At 37.9% G+C, this 12231-nt stretch overlaps 1 protein-coding gene across 1 annotated transcript in view; it reads left to right on the top strand.

Annotated features, from left to right (window-relative positions):
• The window catches only part of LOC102489684 (DNA repair protein complementing XP-G cells), an 84614-nt gene that overhangs the window by 34663 nt on the left and 37720 nt on the right, over positions 1–12231 (top strand). Inside the window, 3 exon segments of the mRNA XM_006141506.3 lie at positions 2258–2344; positions 4888–4984; positions 5815–6049. Coding sequence (XP_006141568.1) covers positions 2258–2344; positions 4888–4984; positions 5815–6049 — 419 coding nt within the window.

Genomic DNA, 12231 nt, shown 5'->3' with positions numbered 1-12231 from the left:
GTGCCCCGTTGGGTGAGCCCCGTTTTTTTTTTTTTTTTTTTTTTTTTTTTTTTTTTTTTCTGTCAGGGATGGTATTACTTTCATGGTTGTATTTGTTTGTTTCTTTTCTTAATCCAGTTTCTATTTTAGTAACTATACATTTTTACTTGCAGATAAATCTGTGTCTTTTTGGAAGAGACAATCTCTAAAAAAGAGAGGATAACTGAGCTTTAATACTTTCTCTGTTCTCAGCAAGTTTTCTTTATGAGAGGCTGAGAGAAGGCCTAGTTAAGGGCAAAGGGAGACGTGTTCTAGTTAAGAATCGGTGAAAACAGGGATAGCCAAATGACCTGATGGTTACAGCTGGATCCTACATGTGTAACTGCATGGTGTGAGTCCTAGACCCAGTGGTGTGTGCATGTGTGCACCAAACCCTGACAGCATGACGAGATGGAGAGAAGGGATTGCTGTTTGACCATGCCTTATGGGGGTATGCCTTCTTCTTCTCCCTCTTTCTGGTGAGCATATGTGCCCTCTGGCAAATTAAAAATAAATAGAAGTCCAAATTTTCAGAATTGGTGCAGACAGAAGCCATGAATACTTCAAGTGAAAGAATTGGCAGACAGGGCTCTCGCAGTCAGCTGAAGTTGTGCTTTGTTCATGCCTGGATTGGTGCTTGGTAACTGAAGAGGAAGAAGAGGCAGCACTGCCCTCTCAATGGCCTCTTAAGGGAGTGCTGAAAACCAGTCTGGGAGAACATGGCTTGGTCTTCAAAATAAGATGGGTTCTTGGGGATGGAGGTCAGGTGTCCTTAGTGTTCCAAGCAGAGACCCCTGGGGATTGGAGGACAGAGTGATCCTGAGATGGGTTGGAGTGACCTGGGAGAACTGGGAAGCTGGACACTGTTTTTTTTTTTTTTTAACAAGGAACAAGAGAGAAATTGTTTGATCTCTCAAAGTACTGAAATGCTTTATTCATGTCTTTGGAGATGGAATTTCTTTCTTTCTTTCTTTCTGTCTGTCTTTCTTTCCTTTTTTTTTTTTTTGGAGAGGTTTTTGCTATAGGGCACTCACCAGACAGACGGGGAGAGACAGAGAGACAGAAAGCGAGAAATCACCCCCGAGGGGGGATGGCCACACTGCAATCCCTTCTCCTCCATTCTCCTCTCGGGATCTTGGGCACGCACGTACACGCACGTACCCGGCATGAGTTTAAGCCGCCAGGTCCGGGACTCGAACTGCTGTCGACTACATGGGAGTCCAGTGCCATAGCCATTATGCTAACTGCTGGTCCCGAGATGGAATTTCTTATAAGTGATGAATATTGTTAGCTCTTTTATGGTTTCATGCTGCACCTTGACCTTTATTTCAGACATCTATCAAATGTAAAACATAGTTTCTCTCACACTTTGTACCCCTTAAAAGAGAGTTCCCCAGCTCTGCCTCTATTTAAGAATTGTCAGGTTTTTTTTTTGTTTGTTTGTTTTTAACTATACACATTCCTGGGCTCCACTTCAGACCTGCTAGAATTATTGGGTCATTGGAAAAATCATGACATATTTTTCTTTGTTTTTCTATACAAAAATGCATCTTTTTTTCTGATAACCCAATACAACTTCCAGGAACGGGACTAGGACATCAGTGTGTTTAAAAATCCCACAGGTGAGAGCCGACAGGTGCATAGTGGTTACAGCACTAGACTCCCACATGGCCAACAAGTGTTTGAGTCCTGGGCCTCATGGCTTGAAAATTACGCTGGGTGCATATGCTTGCATGCCCAAAATCCTAGGAGGAGAATGGATTGCAGCATGGCCATACCCTCTGGGGGGTAATTTCTCACTTTCTCTCTGCCTCTTGCCTGCAAGTGCCTGTGCCGTATGGCAAAAACCTTTAAAAATAGTAGTAATCCCACAGGTGAATCACTGCTTTAGGGTTTTATTTCAATTTCTTTGAAATTTCTTGAATGCATAGTAACAGTAAAGGAGTAGCTGAAAAATACTGGTTGCATGCTAGGTTTTCCTTTTCCTCCTAGGTTCTGAGCTGTGGTATATTAAAATGTCATTAGCTGTAGATTTTTTTAATAGAAAATTTAGGCCTAGTTTTATTATTTTTCTTGAATGGTCTTTGGGAATTTGCCCAAGCCTGAACTGTAGTATCTATTCTAGATTATGAATGTCATCTTTGAGCTTTCGTATTTTTGTTATTATGTAATTGAGGCAGTACACTCAAGGGAGTATAATGACCTTTATTAAGCTTGCTGTGAATGTATTTTATGTTAGCAGGGGTCCTCTTTCACCACAGGAAGTAGAATATTGGATCTTAATTGGAGAATCAAGTAGAAAACACCCTGCTATTCACTGTAAAAGGTATGTTCACTTATGTTTTTTTTTTTCCTTTAATTGAGGTAAGATTTAGAAACAGTAAAATGCACAGATTTTAATTATATAATTAGATGAGGTTGTACACCCCTGTGTAATCACCACTATAATCAAGGTGTGGTACCTTTTCATTACTTTAGAAAGTACTCTCATTCCATCAATCCTCAAACAGACTCTCTCTGTTTTGAATTCTGTCACCACAGACTTGCTCTGCTTGTTCTTGAATCGCACGTACATAGAATCATACACTATTCTGTTGTGTCTGCGTCTTCATTTAAGTAACAGTTAATATTCTTCCACTGTGTCATGTGCATCGGTAGCTTATTCCTTCTTTATTGCTGACCAGTGTTCTGTTGGATGAGTATGCCATAATTTGTGATCTGTTTTCCTATTGATGGGCACTTGGATTGTTTTGAGGTTTGATCTGTCGTGAATAAAACTGTAAGAAACATTCAGGTAAAAATCTTTTTTAAAAGATTGTTTTGAGGTTTGATCTGTCGTGAATAACACTGTAAGAAAGATTCAGGTAAAAATCTTTTTTAAAAATTTATTTAACAGTTTTATTGAGATATAATTTACATACTATAAAGTTCAATCTTATAAAATGTGTGACTCAGTGATCTTAGTGTGTAGGTAGAGTTGGGCACCAGTTACTAAAATTTAATTTCAGAATATTTTCACTATCTCAGAAAGAAACACCATATGCAATTAGTGGTCACTTCTTATTTTCCCGGCCTCTGGCAACCACTTACTGTCTCTATCGATTTGCCTATTTTGTACATTTCATACAAATATAGTCATAAATACGGGGCATTTGTATTGACTTCTTTCATTTAATATGTTTTCAAGTTCATCCCTGAGCTTGATTTTTTTTTTTTTATGACTAAGTAATTTTTCATTGTATGGATATACCACAATTTGCTGGATGAGTTTTGTTGAAGCTATATGTTTTGTTTCTCATTGGTAGACACACGTAGAAGTAGAATTTCTGATTGATAGGATAAATGCATATTTAAGAAGCTGCGAGAAAACCTTCAAAAATAGTTGTACCCTTCTGATAAACAGAAATTTTGATAAACAGTCTTATGATAAACAAATGTTCTTAATTTTTATTAAATCCATTTTTTCAATTTTATTCTTTTATCATTAGTGGTTTTTTCTTGGTACCTCGTAAAGAAATTTTTTCCAGGTCCAGCAGGTGGCATGGTGATTAAGGTGCTGGACACTTCCACATGGTCAACCACAGTGCGAGTCCTGGGCCTGGTGGCTTGCTTCTCACTTTCCCTCTCTTTCTCTGTGTCTCTCTCTGATCAAATTAAAATAAGTGAATGAATAAATAAAATTAAATGATACTTTTAAGAAAAGAACTTTTTTCCACTGAAAGACTTCTAAAATAACCTCCTATTTTCTTTTCGAAGCATTAGCATTTCATCTTTTAGATTTGTGATCCATTTAAATTAATTTTTGCTTGTGGTATGAAGTAAAGGTCAATTTTGATTTTTTCCCAGGGTTTATCCAGTTATTCTAGCACCTTTTGTTTGCAAAGATTTCCCTTTTCTCATTTAATTTCCTTGCTGTCTCTGCTGGAAACGAATTGACCATTTATGTGTAGTTTATTTCTGAACTCTGTGTCACTGCTCTATTTGCCTATTCTTTCACCAGTTTCACACTCAATTGTTGTAATGTAGACTAAATCCTGGAATTAGGTTGCACAAGTCCTCTAATTGTTCTTCTTCCTTAAGATTGTTAGACTCTCCTCAGAAATTTGGTAAAAAGACTATCAGTTTATGCTACAAAAATTGATGAGACTTCAATTCAGGTAGAAGCTATAGAATTCATAATTTAGTTTGGAGGATTGAATCATAAAATCTTACAATTCATGAACATAGAATGTAGCTGCACTTAATTAAAGCTTTCATTTCTCTTGGCAATGTTGTAATTTATGTTTTAGAATAATCTTATGTGTGTTTCATTAAAGTCTTTTCTAATGTGTTATATTTTTGATGCTATTGTAAATCGATTATTTAAGAAGTTTATTTTCTGGTTGTACACAAAAATAAAATAGATTTTTCTATGTAAACCTTGAATCTTATATATTCGCCAAATGTACTTACTATTCTAGTAAATATTTTGTAATTCCCTTGGATTTTCTGCACAGTCTTGTTTCATAATAAATACAAGATAACCTTTAATTCTCTTGAAAATCAACTCTAGTATAATTAAAATGGAAATATGGCATGTTGCTGTATTAGGCTACAGAATATTGTCCAACATGTTGATATGTATTTATTTATTTCATAGGAAAATAATCAATTTTAAACTGAGAACCTTGGTAATAGTTGCACCAACAATGGCCAAAAACAAGTTATTAAAGCTTAGTAGATGGACTAATACTGAGATAAGAGAATTATTACCAAATATTGCCATGATAATAATATAGCAACTTGTTCCCGTGAATAGTTTTATTTTAATGGTACTTTGGTAGTCTGGACCTAAAGAAAATTGTGCTTTATCCTCCTTCTTAACTATAGATGGGCAGATATTGTTACTGATCTAAACACTCAAAATCCAGAATATCTTGATATTCGGCACTTAGAGAGGGGTCTGCAATATCGGAAAACAAAGAAGGTAAGCCTTGCATTTGAAGGTACACCCTAGCCTGTCAAAATGTACATTCTACATAACCCTCATTAGGTTGTAAATAACAGAAACTCAGTTTAGGCCATCTTAGATGAAAAAGAGAAAATTATTTTAAGAACACAGGAGTATCTTTGAAACCCATGGGCATGGAGTACAGCCTAGAGTCCCAAGGGGATGGCACCAGGTACGCCAGCAGGGGCTGAGTAACTAGTAATCTCTGGCTCTTGGAGGTTCTCTGTTGTTCTTACCTCTCCTTTTGTGTGATAGTTCTTGAAAAATCATTATCTTTTAAATTATGCCTCTCTTTTAGTCTAGACTTTAGTCTTGACTTGTCTTGGGTCCAGTTCCATAGTCTTTGCCCAGTTTGGGTCACATTTACTGGCCATGGGGCAGAGCCATGTGTTTAAACGAGTGAAACATTTTCAGAGTAAGGTAGATACTGTGGATTGAGTAGATATTCCATGGATATAATCTACTAATATAAGGATATACGAACTGTAGGACAGAAAGGAAGAGGATGATCTTAATGTTTGAATTGGGCAGATAGGGAAGATACCGGCGTGTTGAGGGTAAGTGATAGAAAGGCATATGGGGGTGTTTTTTTTTGGCTTCTGTGGGCATGGTTATATTTTGTAAAGGCAGCAGTCAGGAAGGCTGCAGAATAATGTATGCTGATGATGTCTGAAAGGCAAAGTACTGTTTTGAAGCAGGTGAGGGAGAAATAAGAAAAGAGGAAGTGAGGAGTTCATAAAGGCCCACAAATTAGTATAATTTCCATTTGTTATTTTCAACCAACTTTTTTTTTTTTTTCTTCACAGGTTGGCGGAAATTTGCATTGCATCATAGCATTCCAGAGATTAAATTGGCAAAGATTTGGCATTTGGAATTTTCCATTTGGAGCTATTAGACAAGAATCACAACCTCCAACACATGCCCAGGGAATTGCTAAATCTGAGAGTGAAGACAATATCTCCAAGAAACACCATGGGCGTCTGGGCCGGTCTTTCAGTGCTAGTTTCCATCAGGATTCGGCATCATGGAAAAAGATGTCTAGTATCCATGAGCGAAGGAACAGTGGCTACCAGGGTTACAGCGATTATGATGGAAATGATTGACTATGCTGGGTACTGAACAACTGGTGTCATACATTCAGCTGTTAGCTACAAGACTGTATTAAGACAGTGGAAGATTTTAGTAAGGCTCTACTTAATATGAACAGATCTTGTGGAACAAAACATAACCTTGTAGTTCTCCATTAAATAAGCTTGTATATGATTACATTGGGTGATTTTAGATATATAAGAAGATAAGCACAGATAATTGTCCTTTTGAAGTTAAGAGTAAATGAACAGTCTGGAAAGAAAGTTTCACAAAATCCAATGAAATTACAGCTGCTATCTAAATAAGACAAACAAATTTACTCAGTAGCACCAAGATTTGAAATACTTAAGCATGAAGTGATTTCTTATAACTTGGTCCTTAGACATTTGTTACAAATCGTTTTCTTTCTAGGATCAAGTATGTAAGGCACTGTTTGCCCTTCGTTAAAAAAAAAAAAAAATTGGAGTTGTCGATTTCTAGCTTTTACTCATGGTTAAAGCTTATTTTAAAAATATTTAGTTAATCTAGTAGTTCTTTCACTTGTAGCAGTATCTTGCCTGCCTCGTTTATTTCCTGGTTAATGTTCTCAGGATTTTCAACGAAGAGGCAAGAGAGAAAAGAATAAAAAACGAAACTTTTCTATTGGTGCAAATGGGTGGCTTAGTACATTGACTCAGTTATTCTTGACTTCCTTGATTTGATATATTACTGTCAAATATTGTCGAGAACTTTAGGTCTTGAAAGACTTGTAAATCTAGGATTAACTTGTTTTAGAGATAGAGTAAAAGTATAGGTGGCAAATGAAGTTTCTATATCCAAGGTAACTTACAAAATGAAATCTTAGACTAATTGATTGCTCCCTCAATATGGAGTCATATGTTGGTAACAGCGTTGAAGATGCATTATTAGTTCCTAGTCACTCCGAGGACAGTGATCCTTAGTCCAAACTCAGCACTGTGTCTTTTTTAAAACCACTTAGACAATTAGCTGTTTGAAGTGTTAAATACTTCAGAAGTGTGGATTTCATCTGTTTGAGCACCTCTCTAGCTGCTGTTAATTTTCCTTCTGCTGCCAACCTGTGACTCACAACTGAGAGCTCTTCTTCTTTCATTTCAGGGTCATGGTCCAGGACTCGAGTCAGTAACTTGGTGATTTCAGGTGCTGAATATGTTGGTAACCATATCGCAATACACCTCAAGGAGAGAGTTTAGATTTTTATTTTTAAAATATTTTAGTTTTTTTCTCTTGAATTTTATATCCATTTATCAACTCATACATGTTTAGCCTACAGAGAGGGATATATATTATGAAATGGTCATTTTTCTGAACAGAATATTTTGCTTGAAATGCAAAAGAGTGAGAGATTTGTAGGTTGTTGATTTTGTTACTTCATACTGGAACTTTTAAAAGTTTTCATCAAATAAACTTTTGTTTTCTACTTTTAATACTTGGCTTTTTAACCTTTGTTTTAGGTAGGCAGTACCTACCCTTGTAACTTTGTTTGAAGTGCATAATTTGTCAGTTCTGCCTAAATGTTATAAGAAACCATTTATATGTATAAGAAACCATTTTCAATCTTTTATCGTCAATGAAACAGTATGCATTATGATGATTACCATTTTAGATTTCTGTAAAGACTTTACAATAGGAAATGGAAAATTTGATTTCTATATTAGCTTGAACCAAATGAAGTTGCCATTTTTGTAGATCACACATGGTCGAATATGAACAGTTTCCTATAGCTCAACCAGATATTTCAGAGAAGACACAGGTAGTGTTATTGGGCTGAGAAGCTGGACTGGATTGTGTGAAATACTTGGTTCTTTGAGTCCAGCCTCCACAGTTAGAGACCTGCCCTGGGAAGCAGAATGATGCCACAAACATGAGTAAAGTAGAAAAAAAAGTTTTTTAATAGAAAAGTTTTTTAACAGAAAAAAATAAAACACTGCATGCCAAAAAGACATGTGGGTGAGCAGCTGAGGACAACTGCAGTGGGATCTGATCATGAACCTCTAGGAGGGGAGGTCTGTCATTATGGCCAGTTCCTTTGTTTGAATTCATGGGCTTTGTGGTGCTTGTGTACTTCTCACCAGGTAAGGGAATTTAATTGCCCAGTTACACATGCCCAGTGCAGACTTCGAAAGGATGGGCATACACATAGTGATGGTTTTATCCATATTATTGGGATGTCTGAAAAGTCACAGTGAATTTTTTGCATAGAAAAACAAAAAACTGGGACCAGCAGTTAGCGTAATGGCTATGTCGCTGGACTCCCACGTAGCTGACCGCGGTTTGCGTTCCAGACCCGGTGGCTTAAAACTCATGCCAGGCGCGTGTGCATGCGTGCTCAGGGTCCCGAGAGGAGAATGGAGGAAAAGGGATTGTGGCGTGGCCATCCTCCCTGGGGGGTGATCTCTCGCTTTCTGTCTCTCTGTCTCTCTGTCTCTGTCTGGCGAGCGCACGCACCCTATAGCAAAACCTGTTCAAGAAAAAGAAAGACAAAAAACTAAGTCATGACTTTCCCAATGGCCTAATAGTTTCTTGCCCTGAGTGAGAAGAGGATGTTGGCCAATACACCCTTGAAAATTTCTGTGTGCATATGTGGCACTTTGGGAAGGATATAGTAACCTTCTCTAGGTTCTTTGAAGAAAGCTTAGGCGATAAAGTAGATAAACTCTTCTCTCTTGGCACCAGGGGTCTACCTGTGATCTGTGTTAACAGTGATTGATGTATTGATTGTCCCCTTTGTTGGCACATTGGGGCTTACTGCTCACAATGCCTACCTATAACAGTAGCAATATTCAAGGGAAAAGGAAAAAAATTAAATATTAAAGAATAGGGTGACTGGGAACCAGCAGTTAGCATAATGGCTATGTGGCTGGACTTCCATGTAGTCAACTGTGGTTCGCGTCCCGGACTCGGTGGCTTAAAACTCACGCTGGGTGCATGTGCGTGCATGCCCAAGATCCCGAGAGGAGAATAGAGGAGAAGGGATTGCGGCGTGACCATCCCCCCTGGGGGGTGATTTCTCGCTTTCTGTCTCTATGTCTCTCTCTGTCTGTCTGGTGAGTGCACGCGCCCTATAGCGAAAACCTCTCCACAAAAAAAAAAAAAAAAAAAGAAAAAAGAATAGGATGACACATAGGATTAGAAGCTGAGTTAATTAAGACTTCTTATTGACAACATCCAGTTTAAAAAAAAATTGCCAGAGGATATGTGCACTGTACATGAGAATGAGAGAAAGAGAGAGACCCAGAAAGAGAGGAAGTGGGAACACATGCCCTTGGGGAATGGTCATGCTGCAATCCTTTCCTCCATTTCTCCCTACTTGTGGGATTTGGGGCACATATACACAGAGGCCCAGTGTTTCTAAAGCTGCTGGATCTGGGTCTTGAACCATGCCGTTAGCCATGTGGGATCCAACTGACTTAATCACACCACACTAATTCTTTCAGCAGGGTCAAAGTGCACTGGAGAGCTTTAGACTGGAGCTTCAAGAGGTCATTTAGGCAATATTTATGGAACTTTTGCCAAGGGTGAGGGATGTAACAGTCAACAGGTTAGGCCTTGGTTTCAGTAAGTTTATAGTCTACTGTGAGGAAGAGCAAAACATGGATAGGCTGTTATATAAATGACTAAAATACAACTAGGAACAATTTCTGGGGATTATTTCATTGCATGGAGAACGGTCCAACAACCATCCGTTTTTATAGAAATCTTGATGTATGTTGGTTTATAAATTTGGCAGTTACTTAGAGCACACTAAGGCTTAGGTTTAATAAGGCCATTTTTCCAGAAACTGTAAGCAAGAATTTCTGCATACATCTTTTTGAAGATCAGTAACAATCCTGTCATATTTGATCTCCTGATCAACTCTTAGGATGTAATGAAGCTTCAAATACTGGTTCTGTACTTAGTGGCTCTATTACCTTGGGCTAGTTAAGATGACTTAATAACTAGGTATTTCATGTTAAATCACTATCTTAGAACAGCCCTAAGAAGTTGGTGTCATTCCCATTTTACTAGCAGGAAATGAGACTGTTATTGGTGAAGAAATTTGCTTAGGATTATAGAGTGTCTTAGCTTGCTAAGTCTGCATAACAAAGTTCCACAGATTGGGTGGTGTAAATAGCAGAAATTATTTTTTTCACAGTTATGGAAGGTAGAGGTCCAAGATAAAGATTTGGCAGGTTTGGTTTCTTCTTTATTTTATTTTATTTTATTTTATTTTTTTAGAGAGAGATTTTAGCTATAGGGCACATGCACTCACTGGAGAGACAGACACGGACAGACAGAAAGTAGGAGCTCACCTGTCAGGGGAGATGGCCATGCTGCAGCCCTGTATCCATTCTCCTCTAGGGATCTTGGGCACACATGCACATGCACCTGGAGTGAGTTTTACGTCGCCAGATCCGGGACTTGAACCACTATTCACTATGTGACAGTCCAGTGACGTAACCATTACTCCATCTGCTGGTCCCGGTTGGATTGCTTCTGGAGCTTCTTTCCTTGACTTGTAGATGACCAATTCTCACTGTGCTCTCATGTGCCCTTTCCTCTGTGTGAGCATCCCTGGATTGTCAGTGTATACCAAATTTCTCTTATAAGGACACTAGTCAAACTGGATCAGAGCCTACCTACCATAATTTTTTTTTTTAATTAGTCACTCTCTAAAGGTTTTATCTTCAAATACAGCCACATGCAGAGATATTGGGGATTAACATACTTTTGGAGGAGACAATTCCATCCATAATACAAGGCTATAATGTGGCTCAGGTGAGATCTGAAATAGCATTTGCCCAACCTCCAAACTAATTCTTTCAACAGGGTCAAAGTGTACTGGAGAGCTTTAGACTGGGGCTTCAAGAGGTCATTTAGGCAATATTTATGGAACTTTTGCCAAGGGTGAGGGATGTAACAGTCAACAGGTTAGGCCTTGGTTTCAGTAAGTTTATAGTCTACTGTGAGGAAGAGCAAAACATGGATAGGCTGTTATATAAATGACTAAAATACAACTAGGAACAATTTCTGGGGATTATTTCATTGCATGGAGAAAACTTTTTAAAAAATCCCCCCAAAACACTGTCAGGATTATTACTAATAGAAAATTAGTTGTGACAAGGTCAAGTAAACATGACTACCCTGAACCATCTGTTTGGACATAGAATTGGTTTTGCTAAAGACTGATTTCTGAAAGTGTTGTTTTAACTTTAAAAATTGCTTTCTCCTCTAAATCAGTCTTTTTACTGAGTTTGAATCCAGATTTTATATTTCAAATTTGAACAAATGTTTGCTAATACTAGTATTTATTGAATACTAGTACTTTGCATGTATCACTTTTAATCCTTACTATAATAATCTGCGAGACTGGATGTATGCCGTTCATAGAATCTTGGCGTCAGGATCATGTTAGGTTGAGAAATATGCAGCCTGTGTTCCCCCATTGCAGCGAAGGATTCAAGGACAAACAGGCTGGTGAGCAAAGTTTATTGAGAGACATTTCTACAGACAAAATAGGCCTGGGCAAAGGGAGGCGAGCAGGGGCCAACTTGTCCCAGGGTCTCCTTTTATCAGGTTTTGGATCCTTTGTTCAAAGGCTGCCTCCAGCTTTTAATTTTTATCTTGCCTCTAATTATTGTTTTTTTTTTTTTTTCCTGAGTGTCACAGGCAGTTATTTTTGAGTTTGATAAATGCTACTTACTAAGTAACCAGTTTTACAGTTTCTCCTGAAAGTTTCTTTTGTGCTCTTGCCTAGTTCCCTAATCTATATATACCGTCCAATCCATGCCCAAGGTTCCTAACACACACTTCACATTTACAGAGACACTGCCCTTCTCAGAATAACTGGTAATTTTTGTCATTTCTGACCTACAAGTGAAGAATACTAAGTTTTAGATGCTGGAGAAAACTGTATTTCAAGGGTTAAGATAAAGTTGTATTACCGGTTGGTCAGTATGGGCTACGTACAAATACTTAATAGTTTAAAAATAGCAAGAAAGCATCCATTTTTACGTTGCCTCTTGATGTGCAAAGTAATACCTAAGAGTCTTTACAAGTGGCGTAGCACAGGGGAGAAGCTGATACTGAAAAAGCACATAGAAAAACTTCACTTCAGCAAGAAGACACTTTTCACA

This window comes from Tupaia chinensis, unplaced genomic scaffold (genome assembly GCF_000334495.1).
Source record: "Tupaia chinensis unplaced genomic scaffold, TupChi_1.0 Scaffold000057_1, whole genome shotgun sequence".
Lineage (NCBI taxonomy): Eukaryota > Metazoa > Chordata > Mammalia > Scandentia > Tupaiidae > Tupaia > Tupaia belangeri.
This window is presented reverse-complemented; position numbering and strand designations above follow the sequence as displayed.